This window comes from Macaca fascicularis, chromosome 18 (genome assembly GCF_037993035.2).
Source record: "Macaca fascicularis isolate 582-1 chromosome 18, T2T-MFA8v1.1".
Lineage (NCBI taxonomy): Eukaryota > Metazoa > Chordata > Mammalia > Primates > Cercopithecidae > Macaca > Macaca fascicularis.
In genome coordinates this window covers 61,598,481-61,621,382 of record NC_088392.1, presented here as the reverse complement: position 1 = coordinate 61,621,382, position 22,902 = coordinate 61,598,481, and the positions used below count along the sequence as shown (strand labels likewise).

General features: G+C 42.5%; 1 protein-coding gene across 5 annotated transcripts in view; it reads right to left on the bottom strand.

Moving 5' to 3' along the window:
- Positions 1-19,844, bottom strand: part of CDH2 (cadherin 2) — a 234,637-nt gene extending 214,793 nt beyond the window's left edge. Inside the window, exon 1 of one of the 5 annotated variants that reach the window (XM_005586980.5) lies at positions 18,809-19,844. In XM_005586980.5, the coding sequence (XP_005587037.1) occupies positions 18,809-18,868 (60 nt within the window). In that variant the 5' untranslated portion in view covers positions 18,869-19,844. Of the gene's footprint in view, positions 1-17,469; positions 17,926-18,808 lie in introns of those variants that run through there. The other 4 variants (XM_074022690.1, XM_065533958.2, XM_074022691.1 and 1 more) reach the window with 4 other exon arrangements.
- Positions 19,845-22,902: the final 3,058 nt, after the last annotated feature.

Below are 22,902 nucleotides of genomic sequence, written 5' to 3'. Positions count from 1 at the left end.
TCATTATCTCACAATAGTGTAAAGTGAAGTCTTCCAGAGGCTATGTTATATGTGATACCTTAACAGAGAAAATTCAGAAGCAGATATGAAAAACCAGCTATCTTCTTATTAAGCCAGATATTAAAGACATTGCAAAAATGTAATGCACAATGCTGTTCTTCCCACTAATCTTGTTTTTCTCTTTTGGAAAATACATGAATTTTTCATAAAAAATGTTATTTATGTTACACATACAACTGGTTTAATATTTTAAATGAATTAAATATAATTTTTTCAGTGTAATTTCTCTATGGTAAACACTGATAGATATTATCTATAATAGAAAAGCTCATTGAAGAACTAATTTTTAAGCAAGTAAAAGAGTCCTGAGACTAAAAAGTTTGTAAAGTGTTATGCTAAAGAGAGAGGGATGGATCAAATTTACCTGAAGGCTGCATTTGAAAGAATAATCTGAGCAGCTGGTGCCCAACCCTGTCCCCTACTCCGCCCATCTGGGAGTCACAGGTCCACAGAAAAGAAGCTTGGTGATCTCATTTTCCATGCTGGGAGTTCACAGATTCCCTGCAGCAATCTGGCAGTGGAAGGAAGCGGGCATGTCTTTGGAATTCTGGGATTCAGTGTTAGTAAGGGGGACACGCCAACAGAGGAAGGCCATGCCTGCCAGCCTAGTGCTCATCAGGACTACGGTGATATTTTCCTTTCGTATCTTCTGATTCTTCTGGCTTACATTTCACTTGGTTCAGAATTCAAGACAGGCAGGACAGGTCCTATTTACTGGGTCCTTTGAAAGACTTCAGCACTTGGTGACCTATCTGGGGATCTTGAGAAACAAAAAAGGAGTCCAATGTAGGGGAAGAAAGTATTCATGGAGGAACTTGGGCTTCTGGCAGTGGGAAAAGGATGCTTGCACTTTTTTTTTTTTTTTTTTTTTTTTAAAGGAAGTCTCACTCTGTCACCCAGGCTGGAGTGCACTTGTGTAATCTCAGCTCACTGCAACCTTCGCCTCCCCGGCTCAAGCAATTCTCCTGCCTCAGCCTCCTGAGTAGCTGGGACTGCAGGTATCCTCCACCATGCCCGGCTGATTTTTGTATTTTTAGTAGAGACAGGCTTTCGCCATGTTGGCCAGGCTGGTCTCAACCTCCTGACCTCTGGTGATCCACCCACCTCAGCGTCCCACAGTGCTGGGATTACAGGCATGACCCACCGCACCCGGTCCCCTGCACTTTTCTTTTAACTTGGTGGTTTATAGCCTTGATTCTGTAGGGTGGCTGGTTTTTACAGTTGGAGAGGTGGCTTTTAACATCAAAAGGCTTAAATTCCTAAACCACAGAGTATTTTGACCTTGATGCTGACCACCACTTAGGGTGGCTTATCTCCAGGAAAATGATAGCTGTTTAAGAGGTGGTGCCTCAAGAAAAAAAACAGCAGGACCTCAGGAAAGACTATAAACCAAGGGTCCCAGACACAAAAGAGGCAGGATGCACAGTGACCTTAGCCCAATGGTGAACAATTTGGGTGAGGGATGCCACAATCTGGGTGAAGGCTGCCACAGTTTGGCCTTGGCAATGGTCTAAGGTAGCTCAGGACTCTGGAAGTGCTCATGGGCCTCAGCTTGAACAAGCCGAGGGGCATAAACAGAGAATTATTTCAACATCTACTGCCTAAAGACTAGTCAATGAGCAATGTTTGTTATTTTTTAATAACACTGAGTTCAAGAGCACTAGCAAGGCTCTCACTTGGGCAAGGTGGGGACAGTGTGGATTCTGACAGCTTGACAATTGGCTCAAGGGTCAGACCCCACCAAGTGGTCTGGATGGTCTTTACAAGTGAACAAGAAATCTTTCCTTGAGGCAGCCTTCTTTGGCCAAAGCAACTCCATAGTAAATGGCAGAGAAAAGAGCCAGTGGGGCCCGAGACTGAAAACACCTGCTCCACCAGTCAACCACCAGATCGAACCCAACGTGCTGATAACACTGGGCTGTCAGATCCAAGGGACATGAAGGGAAAGTCTCAAAGGCAAAGGAGTTTTGAACAGGCTGGCTGTAAACCAAAACCCAACTGAGGAGAGGCTCCCACTGGGAGGTTGTTTAGCACTTCCTATTTACCACTTGGGGTAACACATGCATACCAGGTTTTCTTTCAGAAAGCTGGCATCTGAGATACTGTCACCCAGCACAAGGTTCAGAAATGTCCGATAGTCCTCGTCTTTCTTGAGGTGCCTTTTTTCTCATCTAGCATATTCAGTATCTTTATGTTTCTACTTCCCCCTTTCAACTTCGTTTAGTTCAAAGGTTGCAGATTACAGACAAGAGGCTTAGACTGACCAGCATCCAGGAAAGGTTAAAATGAAGAATGTTTTCTCTGCCCACTATCAGTCCATCCCTCACCTACCGCGAGCTCTCTACTGTGGAACATGAGAAACAATTTCGTCTGGATGATTCTTCCAGGAGCAGAGCCTGGTTTGCTTTCTAACTTTGAAAACTGTTAAGACTATTGCTGTGATCATCTTGCATGACCCATTAGGTTTTAGTTTGGGAACTCCATAAAAAGTAAAGCTGGCCAGGCACAGGGGTCACACCTGTAATCCCAGCACTTTGGGAGGCCAAGGTGGGTGGATCACCTAAGGTCAGGAGTTTGAGACCAGCCTGGCCAACACAGTGAAACCCCATCTCTAGCAAAAAATACAAAAATTAGCTGAGCATGTTGGCACACACCTGAAGTCCCAGCTATTTGGGAGGCTGAGACAGGAAAATAGCTTGACCCCGGGAGGAGGAGAATGCAGTGAGCCAAGACTGCATCACCAAACTCCAGCCTGAGCGACAGAGTGAGACCCTGCCTCAAAAAAAAAAAAAAAAAAAAAAAAAAAGGAAAGCTACAGATCTTCCAAGACTTCAAGAAGTTGGGAATAAGTCTGTCCTGACAGATGCCCATCTCGCCCTCTGAGGGGAGTTGCCACATTTTGGAATAAGCACACACTACTTGATGACTAAGAACATGAGCTCAACAGTCAATCCAAAATTTGGGGACCGTCAGAGGGTAACCCTTATCCTCTACTTCCATGTAGAGGGAGCTGCACTAGTAATAATATTCTTGACTTCTGGGCAACTTAGATAAAGCAAGTGGGCATACGGAGCCCAGGCTCTTCATCACCTTTTTTTCTGTCAGAGCCATACCACCTATGTCATGCAAATATTGTTAAGCTATAGGTCTGAGGGGGGCAGGATCCCCAGATGGGAGCACTGTCGAAGATGGGAGGCCAAGGGTAACCAAATCTGAGATGTTTAAGATTTAAGCCACATTCTCTAACCTTGTCTTTATCAGTAATACATGTTGTAATTTTGGTTCTCTATCTACTGATTCTTTGGTCTTATTTGTACAGAATTGAAATGGATAAGGAGGACTATTGCCTAGCTCCCTTCAAAGACAACAAAATTATCTACAAAGTCTCAATCTTACTGAACACTCAAAGGCCAAGGCTAAACGATCAAAAAGAAGTAGGTCCAAATAACATTGTTAAACAGACAGCAGGGCCTCAGACCCACTAGGATGCCTCTGTGCTGAGTCTGAGGCACACAACCAAGAACCCTCAAGTACTCAGGGGAGCACAACCAAGACCCCTCAAGTACTCAGGGGAGCACAAGTGTTTGCAACAGAAAGCCACTCGTGCCCCTAGATTGCTGGGTGAGTACAGAACTGGGCCAAGGTGGGGTGAGGTCAGGAGAAAACAGAGTGATTCACAGAAAGAACTATCAACAGCTCATCAGATACTTGCATCTCCAAGTCACCACCAAGAAGCTGCATGGCAAGCAGCAGAAACCGCCTGCTTCTTTGGTAGCCTATCCTGAATCTGGCTCAATCTGTTAGATTTTCTCATTCTTAAGCCCAGAGTTTGCTCCATGAAACCGAGATCCTTTAAATCCTCATTCTAAAGTCCAAATCCTCCTTCAGGCAACAATCCTTCAAAGTCCAGAATAGACTAATCTTGCTCCCACTGCGTCCATTCTTTCGCAGACTTTCAGGGAACTGGCCCAGTTGTTATCAGGAAAGTAAAGCACTGTTAAAGCCCTGGCCGGCCACCTCACAGCAGTGTGCCTTCAGGTGAGTGGTTTAAGCCAATCTCTGTTCAGACATCTTTAAAATGGATAATGACAATAACGTCTACCTATTGCAGAGGATTGATGTGAGGATTATATGAAAATGCAGGTCAAGTGCTTGGCCTGGCTCATAGTAAGCACTCAGTAAATATTAATTCCCTGTGTCGGCTACCTAGAAGGTTCTCAATGCTTCAAAACACACCTATACAAGCCATGACTGAAAATGTTGGGTGAAGAGAATGAGCAACATACAGCAAGGCCAAGCTACAAACAAGTTATGAACTTCATCCAACAGGCTAGTGTTCATATAGACACTTCCAGGCAAACCAAAAGGTCAAAATACATACAAAAACTCTCATCAGAAACCAGATTTCAAATTTAAGGCAAAATGAGACACTATTATGCAGTCCACCAGATTTTTTAAAATGTTGAAGTCTGACTACAACAAGTATCCTAAAATTAGGGGGAAACTATGCACATAGTTCTGGCAGACCAGTATGGAAAACACAATCTTGTATTAGCTAGTAATGATAAAAACATGAATACCTTGCAATCTAGCAATTCTACTCCTTGGTACATATCCAAGAGCAGACCACCGTACTATCACCTGGGAGTCTGCCAGACAGGCAAATATTCAGGCTTTACTGCAGGCTTACTGAATCAGATGATCAGGACTAGGGCCAGGAATCCCTATTTTAACAACCTTTCTGGTGATTCTCATTTAAGTTTGGGGAACACAGCCCTAGAGTATCCCTGGCATTTATACCCAGGTGGCATGCATAAGAATGTTGACAGCAGCAAAAAACTGAAACCACACACCCAAGTCCATCAACAATAAACCAAGTAAGTAAATTGTACCATATTCATAGCATGCAATGCTCTACAGCAGTGAAAATGAACAAATTACACCTACACAACTCAGCTGAATCTTGTAACATAATGCTGAGTAGAAAAAGCAAATCACAGAAAAATACATTATATATACACATGTATGACACATGTATACATCTATGCATGATGTATATACATATATAAAAACGTGTCTCCTCTCTCTCTCTCTCTCTTTCTCTCTCTCTCTCTCTCTATATATATATATATATATTTTTTTTTCTGAGACGGAATCTTGCTCTGTCACCCAGGCTGGAGTGCAGTGAAGCAATCTCAGCTCACTGCAAGCTCTGCCCCCTGGGTTCATGCCATTCTCTTGCCTCAGCCTCCCAGCCTGCCAAGTAGCTGAGACTACAGGCACCTGCCACCATGCCCAGCTAATATTTCTGTATTTTTAGTAGAGATGGGGTTTCACTGAGTTAGCCAGGATGTTCTCAATCTCCTGACCTTGTGATCCACCCACCTCGGCCTCCCAAAGTGCTGGGATTACAGGCGTCAGCCACCGCGCCCAGCTGTCTCCTCTCTATAAAGAATATATACACAGATGATAAAACTACAAAAGAAAGCAATGAATAAATGTTAGAAAAATCCAGACAGTAGTTATCTCCGGGAGGAGAGAGGGGAATGGACGCAGCACTCTGGGGATGTCCAAGGTAGTAGCAATATTCTGTTTTCTTAACCAGGCTGGTAGTTATACGGATGTACTTTATATGCTTTAATTGTCCTTTAAATTGTACACATACGCTTTATAGACTCCTCTATCATATCACACTTCACAATAAAAAGTTATTTTTAAAAATTGATCTCCATATATATATATATAAAAAATACAAACGGATGTCAATCTGCTTTCATTTTTTTTCTGCCTGGATTCAAATATGTATCAAACCTAGAAACACAGGCCCTGACATGAGGCTACTTGCATTTAAACTCCAGCTCCAACATTTAACAAAACAACCTTGCATAGCTCAGATAACCTTGCCATGCTTTGGTATCCTAATATGTAAATTGCGTATATTGGGGAGGAATTTAATGGGTTAACACATGTAAAGTGCTTTGTATCATGTCTGGTACATAGTAATTACTAAAATAATGAAAAGCTATTATTAGGATAGAAAGATACTAAGTTAAAGGCAACATTTCCTGCATCTAATCGTCAATAAACCATTGGCATCTATGAGGACAATGAATCCACCTTCCCTGTTTTCCCAGATGCTGTGCTGGCATCAACCAATACCGTACCATTACACTCAACCCTCTCCTCTATGGGCTTGTCATCATCATGTTAAAAGCATTCAGAGGCTAAGTAACTTTGATTCTAGCCTAGTCTCAAAACACACATAAACACACACACACACACACACACACGTGCGCACACATGGATCCTTATTAGCATATGAAAAAATTAAATTACAGAAACAAGAGACAGATCTAGGAGGAGACACCAGAAAAGCTCCTATCTGATATACCTGTTGTTTCCAAATCAAATCACTGGCAGAATTAACACTCTACATACACTAATGCCTTTCCCTAATTATGAAGACAGTGGAATTGTATCAGCCTAGATAACATCTGTTAAAATTTAAGGAGGATTATTAAAATATTTGCCCTTCAATTGTGGTTTCCAAGTGTGGTTGATGGGACACTGGTAGTAGGTAGTCCCTGCAGAGCTATAATTTATCTGGTTGTCACACTGAACATAGAACAAAGTCTTGCATGCATTAAGTGCTCAAACTTATTTAAACAATTACATTATCCATTGATTGTGTTTGTGTAAAACCACGGTAATGACCAGGTCCCCAAATCTTCAAATAAATATACAACATCTTGCTCACTATATGAAAGCACTTCTCTTTCTATTATTATTACTATTATTAGAGTCAGAGTCTTCCTCTGTTGCCCAGGCTGGAGTGCAGTGGTGTGATCACAGCTCACCGTAACCTTGAACTACTAACTCAAGTGATCCTCCTGCCTCAGCCTCTGGGGTAGCTGGGACTATAGGTGTGCACTACCACACCCAGCTAGTTATTTTTTGTAAAGAGGGAGGTCTCACTATATTGCCCAGGTTGTTCTCAACGTCCTGGAGTCAAGCTATCCTCTGGCCTCAGCCTCCCAAAGTGCTGGAATTACAACTGTGAGCCACCACACTCAGCCTGAAAGCACTTTTCTAAGTGATTTATATATGCGCGCGTGCGCACACACACACACACACACCCATTTATTCTTGATAACCACCTTATGATAGATACTATTTATTACCCCATTTTACAGATGGGCATACTGAGACAGAAATATCAAATGTGTTGTCCAAGTCCATACAGAAAACAAGTGTCAGAGCCAGGGAACCAATGCAAATCTGGCTCAAGTCCCCAATCTTAACACTGTGTCACACTGCTTCTTCAGGCTACTAAGTCAGTGTAACGTAAGAGAAGAGACAGAAAAAGATTTAGAAATCCACAGAAATGATGTACTTGATAAAAAAAGCATTTCAGTTCAGAAAAGCAGAAACTTTAACAAATGCTAAATGTATTATTGTGTGTATATATATCACCATGTATACAAAATCTAGGCAAAAAAATAAAGCAAGACCTCCTTCCACAAAACACATAGAAAAGTAAATTTCAGATAAATAAAATATCCATATGTGAAAACACAAACAGATAAGTAATATCTGACATAGTATGAGGTTTGAGGAAGCTGTCTTTGGAAATGGATAGGCCTCAATTTATATGACTGCTTACCCACCAAAGAGGAGTATTTCAGACACACTCACATATATATGTATGTCTGTATTTTAATTACGAAGAACCAAGATTCACGAAAATAAGGAATCACAATCTTGACAGTATCTATTATATATAAATACTTAAAGTAACCTTTCAAAATGCTTTATTTTCCACCCTAAAATGTTATAAGCAATCTGCAAAATAATCCACTGTTATCTACGTTTGAGTACACCGCTATCTCCCTTTAAAACACAGCTTCATCAAGAAGGCCTCAAATAAAGGGAAGGATCATAAACCAAATCATGAATTTAACTCGGTTTCATTTACAAGGTACTTAATTCTAAATCAATTTGTAAATTAAATCAATGGTTATAATATTCTCCCCAAATGTTCTTATCTGTCAAACAGTAAAGATAGCACTGTGAAGAAGACGTAATGCCCTCAAACACAAACACTGTATGTACACAATTACTTTTATGGTAGAAAACCAATGTATGGAGGCAAAAGCAAGTGAAATACAAATTACCTATCAATAAGCTAAGGCCACACCAAGAGCACAATCTTTAAATTACGGTAAAATTAAGTCCACAAGTGTAAGAAGATAAATAAATTAGAGAAGCTTTGAAGCCAACAAATCCTTGGTGGGCAATTACCTATGGAATTTGATTCCTCAAGTCTTCATCATTATGCGTGGAATCCTCTACCAGCAATCTAGAGCTATTAAACCATTATAAACAGAAAAGGCCTCCAGATAGATAGATCCTGGGACAAATGTGGGCAACCTGCATCCCTCCTGGCAGACTCTCAGATCTTTAAAAAAGATACACAAACATAAAAAAAAGGTAAATGGAACCCAGATACACACAGTGTGTGGAATTAGAAACCCCTCAATGTAACCTTTCCAAAATTAAAAACAAAAACAAACTGGGTAAAGCCTTGTTGAAAACTGGGTCACCAGTAAGCTCAGAGAACGTATTAAGAACCATCGCTGAAAAGATTAGAGTCTGTTAACACCTAAATCTTCTGATTAAAAACTTCAGGTCAGAAAGATCATTTAGTTCTTTGTCTCCACTCTCCTTCTAATAAAAGGAAGGACAAGAGAGACTGTAACTTAACAGAATTCCAAATGTCTTTGGCGTTTGGCTGAAGTGATATTGACAAACTACCAGAACTACGGCAAAAGACATTGTAAGAAAACTCACAAAAGGTATTTAGTGGCTTGACACCATAAATGTGCAAGTGGCCTTTAGCTGCAAAAAACGATTAATCTTTCCATTTTAAACCAATTTTCAACCTCCTTACCTCCAATATATTTCTATAGTGTCCATAAGTCTTTCCTAATTTTGTGACAATTACAAATACATATGATATAAATATGAGAAAGATTCTGTGTACTGAGTGGAAGATGCCAGACACAAAAGAGAATATGGTTTCATAAAGTATAAATAAGCAAAAAAATCATGCTGTTGGTAGTCAAATAAATAGTTACCACTGAGGGATGTTAAAATTGGAAGGGGGTACCGGTAAAATTCTGTCTTGATTCAGTGGTGATTAACTAGCATGTTCCATTTAGAAACATTTAGCAGACTGTCCACGTCTATGTGCAATTTCCTGTACGCATTTGACACTTCCATAAAGTAAACATATATGTGTGTATTATACATATTTAATCTTAATTTTGAGTTCCCTAAAATATAGTATCAGGAAGCAGGATATTAGAACCCAATCGTGGAAGTGTTGACACCAAACAGACTTTACCAAGAGAGTGGGTGACAAAGGCTAATATTTTCGCTGCAAAAACAGACTTTTCTTTATTTACTCAACCTGAGAGCCATAAAGAATGAACTTCAGACTTTGAATGTCTGTGTTAACCAATTAAGACAACAAAAGGAAAAATAATAACAAAGTGGTCACAGTTTCTAGTTTATTAAAGATTTATGTTAAGCGGGGGTGGGGCGATTATATCCCCCTTAAACTTAGTAAATGTATTTTTTTAGTCCTTAATTTCAGGTTCCACTTAATAGTTTCCCAACAAACAGACACTTCGTGCAAGATTACAGTCAAGCCAAGTGTATCCACCCACCAACAACAGGTCAAGTTACAAGTAAAATAGTTCTAGGTTTTTCCCAGCAGCAAACAAATCAGTATCTGTACTGTTACTCTACAGAATATTCACTGTAACTTGTCTGTAGGGGGTCATTTTGAGATGTGGACATGTATATTAAAATACGGCAAATAACTTTATCATAGTGTGAGAAAAAGTAATGCAAAGTTCAAATATGGAAAATATTTGAACATTAAACATTAAAACTTCTCAAAAATTGGTGGTGGAATATCTTGCATTTACTTTCACACTGAATATGGAAAAAAAGTTTCAAAAAAAATGTGTAGTCTGTGGCCTGAGAGTTTATAGGCTTTCAGAAAGTATTTTATGTTCCAAGATTCATATATTATTTTGGAGTACTTACCAGCATATTATTTGTTGATCAAAACAATTAGAAGAACTTTTAAAAACTGATTATGAATGCTTCTAAAATGTTTTCTCTCTCCCAGAGACCATATGAAAAATGAATGAAAATCTTAACCAAGCATTATGTTTTGGCTTCAGATGCCAAAAGAAAGTAAAATATTTAAGGCCAAGGTTAAACAGAGAGTGTAATTCAAAAGTTAATTATTTAAAGAAAAAAAAATCAAGTAAGTAGAGAGAACTCTTCTTTATTGTGATATTCATTCTCTGGGTATTATACAAAAAGGGCTGCAGTCTGATAAAGAGAGAAACTCATATGCTTTGTAGTCAAACCCAACTTGAATATGACAAATATGGTTTTATTCTGGATTCTCATCATATTCAAAATGTTTGAGTTCCAGTTTTATCACCTCTAAAATGAGAACAAAACCACCTATCTCATAGTTATAGAGACAATGAACTGAAACATAACAGTTTCCTTCCCTGAAATTAAAAATACTTAATTTCGGAGGTTTAATACTACCAGACATTGGCTTGAAAAACTCTTTAAACAGGCAGCAAATACCTAGTTTCAAGGGTTTTCTCTGCTGTATTTTCTCTACTGAGTTCTATGAATGACCTACTGACAATTCCCAAATATAAAATAAATTGGGAAATGTCTTAAAACTGCAGATGTGGGAAAAAACTAAGGACAATCCTTAGAACCCTTAATGAAAGCAGTAACATCAAAGTCCGATAGTGCAACAGAAGAAAGTTAAGAAAACTCAAAGTGTATTTTAGTAATGAAGGGAGAAAAGAGTCATTTTTACATTTTTAGTGCCAGGGATTTCTGGAATAATAAAAACTCCAAACTATGCACCTGTTAATTTACTTTTTAAAACTAATTATTTAATCTACCCAAAATTAAATAACATATCAGAATGGAAAAAAATCTGGGCATACATGTTTTAAATTATAATGGCCAATTAATGTTTTAATTACACAAAAATCAGTATTAAAATTAAAACTACAACATATGGGAGTATGTAAGTACACTATCTAATTTTTAAATTATAGGTAGGTATATTTTATGAAAGAAAATCTAAGAACAGATCATGGATCAAACATCTCTCCATTATAACTGCCCTATCATATTTATAATAGCAACTCTTTTTAAATAGCTCAAGCTGGCCGGGCGCGGTGGCTCAAACCTGTAATCCCAGCACTTTGGGAGGCCGAGACGGGCGGATAACGAGCTCAGGAGATCGAGACCATCCTGGCTAACACGGTGAAACCCCATCTCTACTAAAAAATACAAAAACTAGCCCGGCGAGGTGGCGGGCGCCTGTAGTCCGGGTACTTGGGAGGCTGAGGCAGGAGAATGGCGTGAACCCGGGAGGCGGAGTTTGCAGTGAGCTGAGATCCGGCCACTGCACTCCAGCCTGGGCGACAGAGCGAGACTTCATCTCAAAAAAAAAAAAAAAAGCTCAGGCTGTTTTAAAGCATTATACAACTAATTCTCCCAATGCTACTTTGAAAAACCCAAGTTAAACTGCTTCCTTAATCAAGGCAGTGGGTACACTAGAACTCTGATTCCTATACTAAATGTTCTTCTGTCTCTCCAGTTCCTGATACTAGTAAGGTCTACTTTCAATTACACTTCCACCACTGGAACAGATGAAAAGTTAAACATTCAATCAGTCAGGAGAATGTGAAATATTACCATGGTTTGCCTAACTAGTATAACATCTCAGGCACTGAGAACTCAGCACAAAGTGGTTATTCCAAGATGTCAGCATGGAAACTTACCCATTATTTAGCTATCCATTAATTCAGCCAATCTTCCTCTGGATCTACTTATAGCTCAGGCTGCTATAGGTTGTTCTAAACCTAACTTGGATTGTCCTAGTGTTAGGTTATCTTCATTCTTAATTCTACTGTTTAATTGTATATTCCTCAGTGGCAGCTTATAGTGTGGTCTGTGTCAAATTAACCCTCATTCAGAAGCCTGAAATCCCCATTTATTTTGGTTGTCCTTCTCCGTAGCTTTTTTTTTTTTTTTGAGATGGAGTCTCGCTCTGTTGCCCAGGCTGGAGTGCAGTGGTGTGATCTCGGCTCACTGCAAGCTCCGCCTCCCAGGTTCAAGTGATTCTCATGCCTCAGCCTTCCAAGTACTTGGGACTACAGGCATCCACCGTCACGCCTGGTTAATTTTTTGTATTTTTAGTAGAGACTGGGTTTCACCGTGTTAGGCAGGATGGTCTCCATCTCCTAACCTCATGATCCATCTGCCTTGGCCTCCCAAAGTGCTGGGATTACAGGCATGAGCAACGGTGCCTGGCCCTCTGTAGCTTTTTTAGGTGCATGACTATTTCCAAAACATGAGGTGGCTTAACAATCACTCTCTTGAACCTGAACTAGTAGAAAATGTTTTGTTCCCTACAGCAGAGGTTATTAAATTTAGCTTCACATTATGCCATAATTTATTAAATCATTTCTTACTCATGGACTTTTAGAGATCAAATAATCCAATCTTTTGTAATCATAAGCAATACTTCAATGACTATCTTCATATATGTATCTATACCGGTGTTTGTCATAAATACATGCATACCTGTACAAAAAAAAAAAAAAAAACCACTAGAGGAGGCCGGGAGCAGTGGCTCATGCCTGTAATCCCAGCACTCTGGGAGGCTGAGGCAGGCAGATTACCTGAGGTCAGGAGTTCAAGACCAGCCTTGCCAACATGGTGAAACCTCATCTCTACTAACATACAAAAATCAGCTGGGTGTGGTGGCACATGTAATCCCAGCTACATGGGAGGCTGAGGCAGGAGAACTGCTTGAGCCTGAGAGATGGAGGATGTAGTGAGCCAAGATTGTGCCACTGCACTCCAGTCTGACAGCGAGACTGTCTTAAAAAAAAAAAAAAAAAAAAAAAAGCTACAGGAGAACTTGACAAAGGGCCATATTTTTAATGTTGACCCACTTATATTTTTAATGTTGACCCCTATCACTCAATTCAATGGCTCTCCTGAAGGCTATCTTCTCTCAAAGAAACATGAGCTCATAAAACTAATAAAATAAATAATTTTTAGTCTCAGTAATATTACACTTACCTTCCTTTAAACCTAAACCCCTCCCCCAAACCGTTTACTTTTACTAGCAAAGGTAGCACAGCCAATGAAGAAAATTTTAAGTTTAAAATTCAGGCATATAAAAAATACAGATGACTTTAAACCTATCACTTATGATAAACTATAGTTAATAAATCTTCAAAACTCACACTCTACCACTCCAAGTATCTGAAAATTCTTACATTTTAGGCTGAAAAAAAGCCTTTCCACAACCTTCGAAAAGGAGAGGTGTTTGAGATATTTTTTGAGTAGCCCCAGAAATCATGCAACTGTACAGTCTCTTAGAGATCAACTAATCCAACTAGGCCCAAGATTTTACTGCTGAGGAAAATGAGGTTTCAGGAGTTTAAGAGAATAGACTACATCTGGATGAGGTCAGAACCCCATGCTTCCTTCCCTTGACACTAGCTCTTGCCCTTGACACTACACAAGGGGGCATTCACTTGCACAGATCAGTTATTATACTATTGGTGCCTAAACCACCTTTCATGACATAATCAATTATTGATTGATACTTCATATCAGACTGTACTCAGTGTTGCAGGAGACTCATATGTATATAGCAGTCCTCAACATACATTTGGGGGGTGTGTGTGTGTGTGCATGTGTGTGTATGCAATCCAAGGGCCTGAGTGCTGTAAGTACAGTTGGAAGCAGACAAGGAAGTGCACTGAATACCAAAGAGTGAGTAACAAGGAATAAAAATTTAAGTAGAAATTAATCTAAATTTTCCTTAGACTCTATTATAACATAAATCATAATCTTTAAATCTACATCTGTCAAAAAGTCTCATTTAGCTTGTGAATTCACCTTGTTCTGCCTACTTTAGACCCATCACTCCATATATGCAGAAGATATAACTCTTACCAAAACATTAATCTGTATATACCTCTTCCTTGGCATGGACAGGGTTGTTTAATTAAAACTTACATGTATTTAGTTAAATACAAAGACTAGCATCTGCTCAAATTAACTGATGTCTTTTTCTGAAAAATTAAAACGAAATTTTAGTAGGGAAACAACAAAAATGTGAGACACAGTGATTTGTTGGTACCAATTATGTTTCAACTTAAAACTCTCAACCCAACTTGAAAATACTTAGGTTCTAGCAAGGATACTGCTGTCAGAGGGAAATACTTACTCAGATGATTATCCAAATTTAAAAATCTATCACGTTTTTAAATGGCTGACAAAATCCACCACCAAATCCAAGCACTGCCTAAACTTGATTACTTTTTTGTATTTGAGCCAAAAGAACAAATCTGAATGTTAACCTGGGAAAAATGGTAGTGTATATACAAACACTACACTTCTTAAATAACAGCTCTGATTTTTAAGAATCACTCTTGTAACTTCATAATATCCCCTTGAAAACAAGATGGGGATTTTAATCACTTAGGATTAAAAAAAAAAAAAAAACAGGATTTAAAGCAAGATTAACTGTTGCTTTAAGTCTTGACATTTCCCTATTAATAACCCTAAAGCTTAATGAAGCACAGCAGATTTAAGAATTGAAATTTTTAATGAAAAAGAAAATTAAGGACAGTTTGCTGCTCTATACTATCATGAAAATAATCTGCTCCAGAAAGACTTTAGACTCTACATGTAAAAATCAAGACACATCTAAAAAGTATTTCCTCGTAAAATCTCAGTCTGAACTTTTAGAAGGTTAGGGCAGACTTTCATGAAAGCATAAAACTCAGAAAGTATCTAAGGCTTAATATATAGTGTTTTAAAAACAAGTAAAGATATACAAAATACTGTTTTTCAAATTACACCTAGTATGTTTGCAACCTACTACCTATTAGTAATGACCGCCATGCCTCAAGTTAAGAAAAGCACAGAAATACACATAACTTTGTCTAGTAACTAAAATAAACTGAACACCAACTAAGTTAACTCTTATTTTCACAAGAACTCATGTTTCAAAGTACATGAAAATCAAATACATACTGAGAATAAACACATGCTTTACACTTAAGATGACTGAATCCTTGCCACATTCTAGAACAAAGCTGCTTCTTTTTATGTATGCTTCATATGTTGAATATTAATCTCTTTAAAACCTGTATCTAATAGGCGAAAAACACATAAGGTTTATGCATCTTTTTTCCAAGGTCCTCACGCAGGGTTGAAACCAGGATCTATGTGTTAAGTCTTAGAACTCTGAATTTCTATGAACATTAAAATACTGTCCTAGATGCCCCATAACCCATACAAACGTATTTAAATTAGAACATGGGGGTTATGCAATTAAGATGTGAACCAGAAAAACAACACAGGTTTCTAATATATTAATTAACTAGGTCAATGGTAAAAGCAACATTAATTTTTTTTTCTTAACCATAAACCTATGTAAGAATTTGAAAGTCACTTGTATTATTTAAAGGGAAAGCTGGTTATAACTTTGTGATATAATATTTTATCTTTTTATCAGGTAGGCTGAATGCTCAAATTCGGATTTTTTAATGTAAAAAACGCTAATATCTTAAAATGAGAAAGACTAAAGAAAATATTGATGTTGATTATCATAATATGCAAAATTGACTAGAATTATGTAAATCTAGGTGACAGACTAACAAAACTAATAATTTCTCAAAGTAAAATAACGTAGACACTTCAGTTAACAATTAAAGGCACAGAGTCCTATGAATATTTAGCTTGTATTAAAAAAAAAAAAGGGTGCTCCATATCTGCACTAATAACCTATGCATTCTCTTTTCTGAAACTATGGGCTGCTTAGTCTGTAATTTTAAAAAGAAAGGAAAAAAAAAAAAAAACCCTAGATTGCTAACAGCAGCTGACTGCAGAGCAGCCACTTTCACCTTGGAGATAGAGCTTTGTTGTTCTGGCGTGTAAAGCAGACCATTAGCACAAAGTCATTTCTAATCTCAGTTGTACAATCCACATGGTGCACTTAACCCTAAAACTCATGTGGCATAAACTGCTCTGCTTCCACTCCTAATGACCTTTCAAATCATTCAGCGTTACTGCTTGACTTGTACTCATGAATTAGAGGACTGCCAAATAACTTGATGACAAAGTTAAAACTTCGCCTTTCCTGAAGGTTTAAAAAAGTCAACATTGGTATAGAAGAAACTGAACGTACAACGGAAAAGAAAAGCACATTATTTAACGCTTATAAACGATATTTTTAGAAATGCTTAAGAAAAAAAATGACAGAAAATTCACACCTGACTTCAAGGCAGATGACTAAAACAGAAAATGAGACTGCTCCACTTGTAACACACAGTAAAGATTTCCCACAGTATTCATGACCAACAAATGTCTCTTCGTGTCCTAACTTCACTGAACAGTATTCAATTAAAACTCACTTTTAGATGAAAAAGTTTGTGAAAATAAACATCTGCTGCTGGATTTACACTGAGGATTTACTGTCTGTAAATAAGACGACCCAATACTGTCCAAAAATTCATGTTTTTAAAGATTTTAAAAAAATGTATCACATCTCCTTCGTTAAAAAAAAAAAAAAAAAAAAAAAAAAAAAAAAAAAAATCCTAATACGGAGTCTTAAGTTTGTCTTGCCTTCCTTTTAACTTCAAACACTTTAGAAACAGGACCTTTTTCCTTTTTCCTCCTTCAGCCTAACCTCTTTAATAAACCCCATTTTTAAAGAAGAAACAATAAATGAAATGACACGAGGTGAAAGAATGAGGAGTGTGCGCTGGGAGAATAAAGGGCGGTTTTATAACAGGAGGTACTTTTGTTAGCAAGTGACTGGCAGGTCTCCTCCCCCAAGTTAGAAGGAATTCCATGCACTCTCCAAAACTGCAAAGGCCAAAAATGTCTAGTCTAATAGTTCTGAAATCTCCGAGACAGGAGAGAGCCCAGTGGGGGATGGCGAGGGGGGAAGGGGAGAAAGACCGGTAGGAGACTAAAGAACAAAAGAAGAAATTCAAGAAAGGGGAAAGGAACGCCGAGACCCTGGCGGCCTGGGAGGCAGGGGTGGAGAGAGACAGAAAGTGAGAGAGCACGACCCCGGGAGGAGAGCGTGGAGCAGGGCAGGGCGAGGCGTGCCGCACCATGGCGCACCATGGACAGGGCTCCGCGCGGCGGCGGCCCCACACCCGTCTAGGAGGTGGCGGCAGAAAGCGCGAGAGACTGCGGGCGCCAGCCCCATCCCGCCCCCGCCCCCGCCCCCGCCCCAGCAGCACTCACCCCTCGGCTGGCCGGAGCGCACCTGGCCCTGACCCGTGAAAACCACGGAGCGGGGCAATCCACACCACCTGTCCCCACCCCCGGAGCAGACACTTAAGAGCTGCGTCCGCACTTTTCGGGGCTGCCAGCTGGCAGAAGACCACCCCTCCCCCTGCCCCGAGAGCGATACCAAGGTGCCCCTCCGCGGATTTTCCTGCCCCGCGGCGAGGGCGGGCACGCCCCTTTCTCGCAGCCTTCTAGGGACCCCATGGCAGGCGGAGACTGACTTGGGACCAGGGCACTGTGCCCGCCCAGCTAGAGGGTCCCGGCCGAAGCTGTGCGAAGTGGCCTCCAGGCCTGGGCTGGCTGGTCAGGAGGAGCCTAGGGGCATCCTCGGCCTGGAGGCGGCGGAAAGTTGGGCTGCCGCTGGGCTGGGGACCCGCGGCGCGCAGCGGCGAGGGAACCTGCGCCCGGACTGGAGCAGGTGCTTCCTGCAGCGGAGGAGCCTCTTAGTAGAGATTAAATGAAAAGGCTCGCTGGCGCTCTCCCGAGGGTATGAAAAGTACGGAAGGCTCCAGGCGAAGGCGCCCCCGGGGCGCATGTAGGGCACAGGCAGCCGGACAGATAGAGGAGCAGCCGCGTAACGGAACTTCTCGCCCGGGGCGGGGGGAAATGGGTGCGAGAGGCCAGACTGGGTCTGGAGGCAGGCGCGGACCGGCAGAGACTCCTCCGGGAAAGAGGGCCAGATTTTCTTTCCAGGTGGGACCGACACAGAATATTGTGAGGGCAAGAGAAGAAGAAAAGGAGGCAACTCCAGACTGGGATAAAGACAATAGGACAGTGGAGCCCTTGGGCACCGGGAGGCGCACGGGTGCAGGGTGGGGTAAGGCGGAGGCAAGTCCCGTAACTAAGACACCAGAGTGAGAATTCCTACTGTAAACTCGTGACCCATCCCTGCAGAAATAAACAACAACAAAAAAATGGAGCAAAGTACCATGCGAGGGGCGAAAGGCACAGAAAACTGCAAAACCTGGGAGTTACCCTGCCTCACCCTTCTGCTTCCTGGGGACACCCCCCTCGAGCTTGCTCGGCCCCGAAGGAGGAGCAGAGGGGACCCACAATCGGGCCCCTAGAGCCCCGTCAGGAAAGGCACGAGAAACCTGCTGGCCCCGGGCAACCCTGCCCCGGCGCCCAGACGGAGCCTGATGCCTGCGCAGCTCCCGGCCGCGCGGCGCGGCGCGGCGCGGCACCTCCCTTCCCGGGTGCGCAGCCCGGCCCCGCAACGGCGCGGGGAACAAAGGGACCCGGCGCCGCCCGCCCCACCCCGCCCGTGGCCCGGCCCGCGGGGACTGCCGCGTACCTGAAGCAGGGCCGCCAACAGCGGCAGCAGGGTCCGCAGCGCTCCCGCTATCCGGCACATGGAGGCGGAGAGGGGCCGAGCGAGGAGCCGGAGGCGGCGGCAGCGGAGGCAGCGGCGGCAGCGGCAGCACCAACAGCGGCGCGGAGAAACGGCTCCAGGCAGTTTCCACCCCCTTCCCTTCCCCTCCCCTCCCCACCCCCTTCTTCGCTGCTCTCCGCTCCCCGCCAATGGAGAGCGAGCTGATGACAAATAGCGGGCCGCGGAGTCCGCGGGACTCGCACCAGGAGTAATAAAACAGACCCAGAGATCAAGGAGCTGGGGAGGGGGGCGGGGGAGCAGGGCGGGCGAGCATGCGAGTCTGAGCGTCTGTGTGTGTGTGTGTGTGTGTGTGGAGGCGGCCGCTGTGGCAGCGCAGGCGGCTCGGCTCCGGCCCGGAGCGCAGCGGAAGCCGCGAGGGATGCAGTGGCGGGGACCTTGGCCGGTGGAGGATGCGGAGGTGGAAGTGGAGCGGATGGCGTTCCCCAAGAGCTCCGCCACGCGAGGTTTCGGGCTCGTGGTTTTGCTTCCTCCGGGTCCCCGCTCCAGGGCCGCTCGGCGCGACGAAGACGCCGGAGACAGCGCCGCGGGGAGGGCGCTCCGGGCCGTGCGCGCTGCACCCACAAAGAGCAGCAGTCCCGCCACCCGGCGCCTCAGCTACGTGGGGGCCGAGGGCCGCTTCTCGGCTCCTCTTTCCGGTGCCCCGGCGAGTTGGAGACTGTTCTCCGGCCTTGGCCGCAAGGGGGTGAGGCGAGGGGCCGGCGCGGCCGCTCCCGCCGCGGCTCCGTCCCGCGCAGCTGCCGCCGCAGCCGCCCCTGCTGCCCGCGCACCGGCACCAGCCCGCCGGTCCTCGCCCTGCGCCGCTCACTTGCGCGCGCCGCCCTCCGTCGCCGACCGCGCACCCCGCTCGGCCTCCGCTGCGCGACCTGGGCGAGGCGCCGCCGCTCTCCCCGCGCTCGCCGCACGCGCTGCCTGGCTGCGCGGCCCGCTCCCCTCTCCTATCCCTCCCGCCGCCGCCGCCGCCGCCGCCCTCGCCCCCGCCTCCCTCCTCCGCCGAGCTTCCCCGCCCGCGTCGTGGCCAATCGGAGGCCACCAAGCTGCGGCTGTAGCCGGCCGGATCCGCGGCAGCCGCCCGCCCCCGCCCCGCCGAAGCGCCCCGTATTTTGCTGCAGCCCGCGGGGGGTCGCCGGAGGGAAGCCTGGGGTGCGCCGAGCACCACCCGGCAGGTGGAGGGGCTGCGGGAAATAAAATAACTTGGGCAGGAACTTGATTGGTAGCAGGTTCATCTTTGGTCCGCGGTAGGGAATCTAATGGAGATGAGGAATGGTGAGCGGGGGGGGGGGTGCATCCTTGGGAGCCTAACGCACGCTTCTTTATTTTGTCGTTCTTAAAGATGGGTAATCTTTCCTGGCAGGGGCAGACACAGCAAACTAAGGACGCAGGCCAAGCTCATCCTAGCTATTGTTGTCTGAGGCGCTCGCCCGGAGCCACCTGCGGGCGGGGGAGGGCGGAGGCCGCGGCTTCTCTCTGGAGCTCGCACCTCCAGCTCCCACCCTTGCGGATGTGCGGAACAGCCCAAGTTTTTGTGTTCTTGGTTTGTTTTCTTTTGTCCCCTCTGGGAGTTTAAGAGTGCATGTTTGTTATTTTATTTGAAATTTCACGTTTTCTATTACTACCCGTTAGTGGTACTGTTCACATTTGGGGCCAACAGTTTCAGGGTACTTTTATCCCCTCCTACCACCCCCAACAGCAAATAAAAAAAAAAAAAAAAAAAAAAAGGAGAGACTAAAAGCCGGAACTCGTGAAAACAAGATTATCTAAAAGATAAAATGACTGATACAGAATTCTCACCGTGTAAAGGGTTTCTGCTGGCTTCCTTTAAGGCATGAACTTGGAGTGCAACACAGTGAGAGACTTTACAAGTTTGAGTCACAAGCATTTGTGGAATGGAGCGGGGGATGGGGAGCAGTTTTTGTTTTTTTTTGTTTTTTCTAATTCTGGTGAGGTAATAAATCGTCCGGAACGTTTAAAAAAAAAAGGTTTACAAGTAAATAGAAATACCCGTTTTATCTAAGCTTTTCAACACTTGGGAGGTCGGTGAAGTTCATTGCAGTTAATGAATATTTTCTGTCTTTATTGCTTGTTTTTCTGCTTTGGGTGACTGAAGTATTAACATTATTTGAGTTTCAAGATACCGATCATTTAAGAATTTGATGATGAACCTTTAAAAATCAGCTACTAATTTCTTGACATAACTGATGCAGCTTTTAATAATATACTGTTGCTGGCTAGGCTTTTAAAAATTTAATATTCATAGGGAGGCTTATTCAATTTTAATTAAAACATAATATTGTAAGTTTTTTATGAAACAAAATTTTTCCTGGATTTTCTTCTCAAAAGAATAAGAAAGGTTATGTTAATTAAATTTAAAAGATGAGATGAAACACTTAGCTAATATAGTAATCAGAACTGCTTGTTCTTACCCTTTCTCTTCTTTTTTTGCTAGATATTATTGTCATACTATTGCTAATCATCCTAAAAGTTATCTTTGCAATAGAGTATTTATAAATTATGCTTTCTGGGAGTCATGCAAAATAATAGTAAAAATTCAGTTGAGATATGGGGATATATTTGTTGTATTCCAATGTGAGATGTAGAGATCTCATCTCCATGGCTAAGATTTAAGCTTCGACCCTCGACGTGGGGTTTTGATTGCATCCTCATCACTCCTAGCAGTACCCACTGATGTTTATTACCATTGTGATTAATTTAAAGGTAGAACAAATTTCAGCATGAGTAACTCTTTCTTGTTAGTAGTATTTACTTGAAGCTTTAAACATTATGTCCCTTATAAATTAAACGCTTATGATTTCAAAATCTCCTTTGGAATGGCTGTCAGTCAAGGAATTCTCTGATTCCAACAGTTTTTGATCCTTTAGGTAAGCATTTGCAGCATTTTTTAAAAGTTCAATTTGCATGCCTCTCACTCCTCAGTGGTTGTGAACTATTTTAGAATCTTGCCTCATTTTAAGTTGATCACCTGGTCAGCCAAATTTTGCTAATAATAATAGGCCTCTGATTACAAGAAGGAATAGTCTAGTCTAAAATCATGCTGTTGGAGACTTTGTGCATCCATTTGATGTTAATGAAGGTAGATCTAGTGTTGACTATGATATCCAAACACAGCTTTACTTCAGCAATACCATACCTAAGATTAGGTAATGGGGCCATTCATTGTCCTGGGCAAGGGAAAACCAAACTCACAGATTTTTAGCCCCTGCTCAAAGCATTACTTGTCTGAAGACTGGTTTTCCATCAGCCTATTTAGAACTCCAGGGATGGAGGGGATTGTCAGTGACCCAGTGAAGCAACCAGGAGGTATTAGGTGTTGGATGGTTGGAGACAAGAAACAGATATATAATAATATAAAACATGACTGCGTTCACACATCAAAAATCAACCTAATCCTTCATTTCTGACCTGTGGAGTGATGCCTGTTTACTACAAGAGGTCTGCAGAGCATTATGGAAAGACTGATTAAATGATGTACTCTGAACACATGGCCAGTTTTTATATGTATGTGGAGGTCACGATGATTCATTTCTAAGCATTCATTTTTATATATGTGTAGTTTTTATATGTATGTAGAGGTCATGATGTTTTTTCCTAAGCATTTCGAAAATCGTAATAATTTTTGTTCTGGTGTGTTTTGTCAGACAGGAGATGCTAAATGTACAAATTCACCATGTGGGTGTTTGTGTACAAGGGTTCTTGCTTTGGACATAAATGCTCAACAGTAGTAGTCTAATCTGGAGCCTCCTCTCCCCCACCTCCCCTTCCCTATCCCCTACAGATATACACCTCAAAGACAGGTTCCACACTTGTCTTTGTGTCTGACACCTAGTGCAGTGTCCTTCCCAAATGTTGAATGAAGACGCCCTTCTCCACTCTTCCTCCTCTCCCCGTTTTCAGCGCAAACTAGGATTGTCCCTCTCTGTTAGAAAGTACCCCTCAAATTACATTTTCTCCATAATTAGCTTTAGTGTACATTAAAGCTG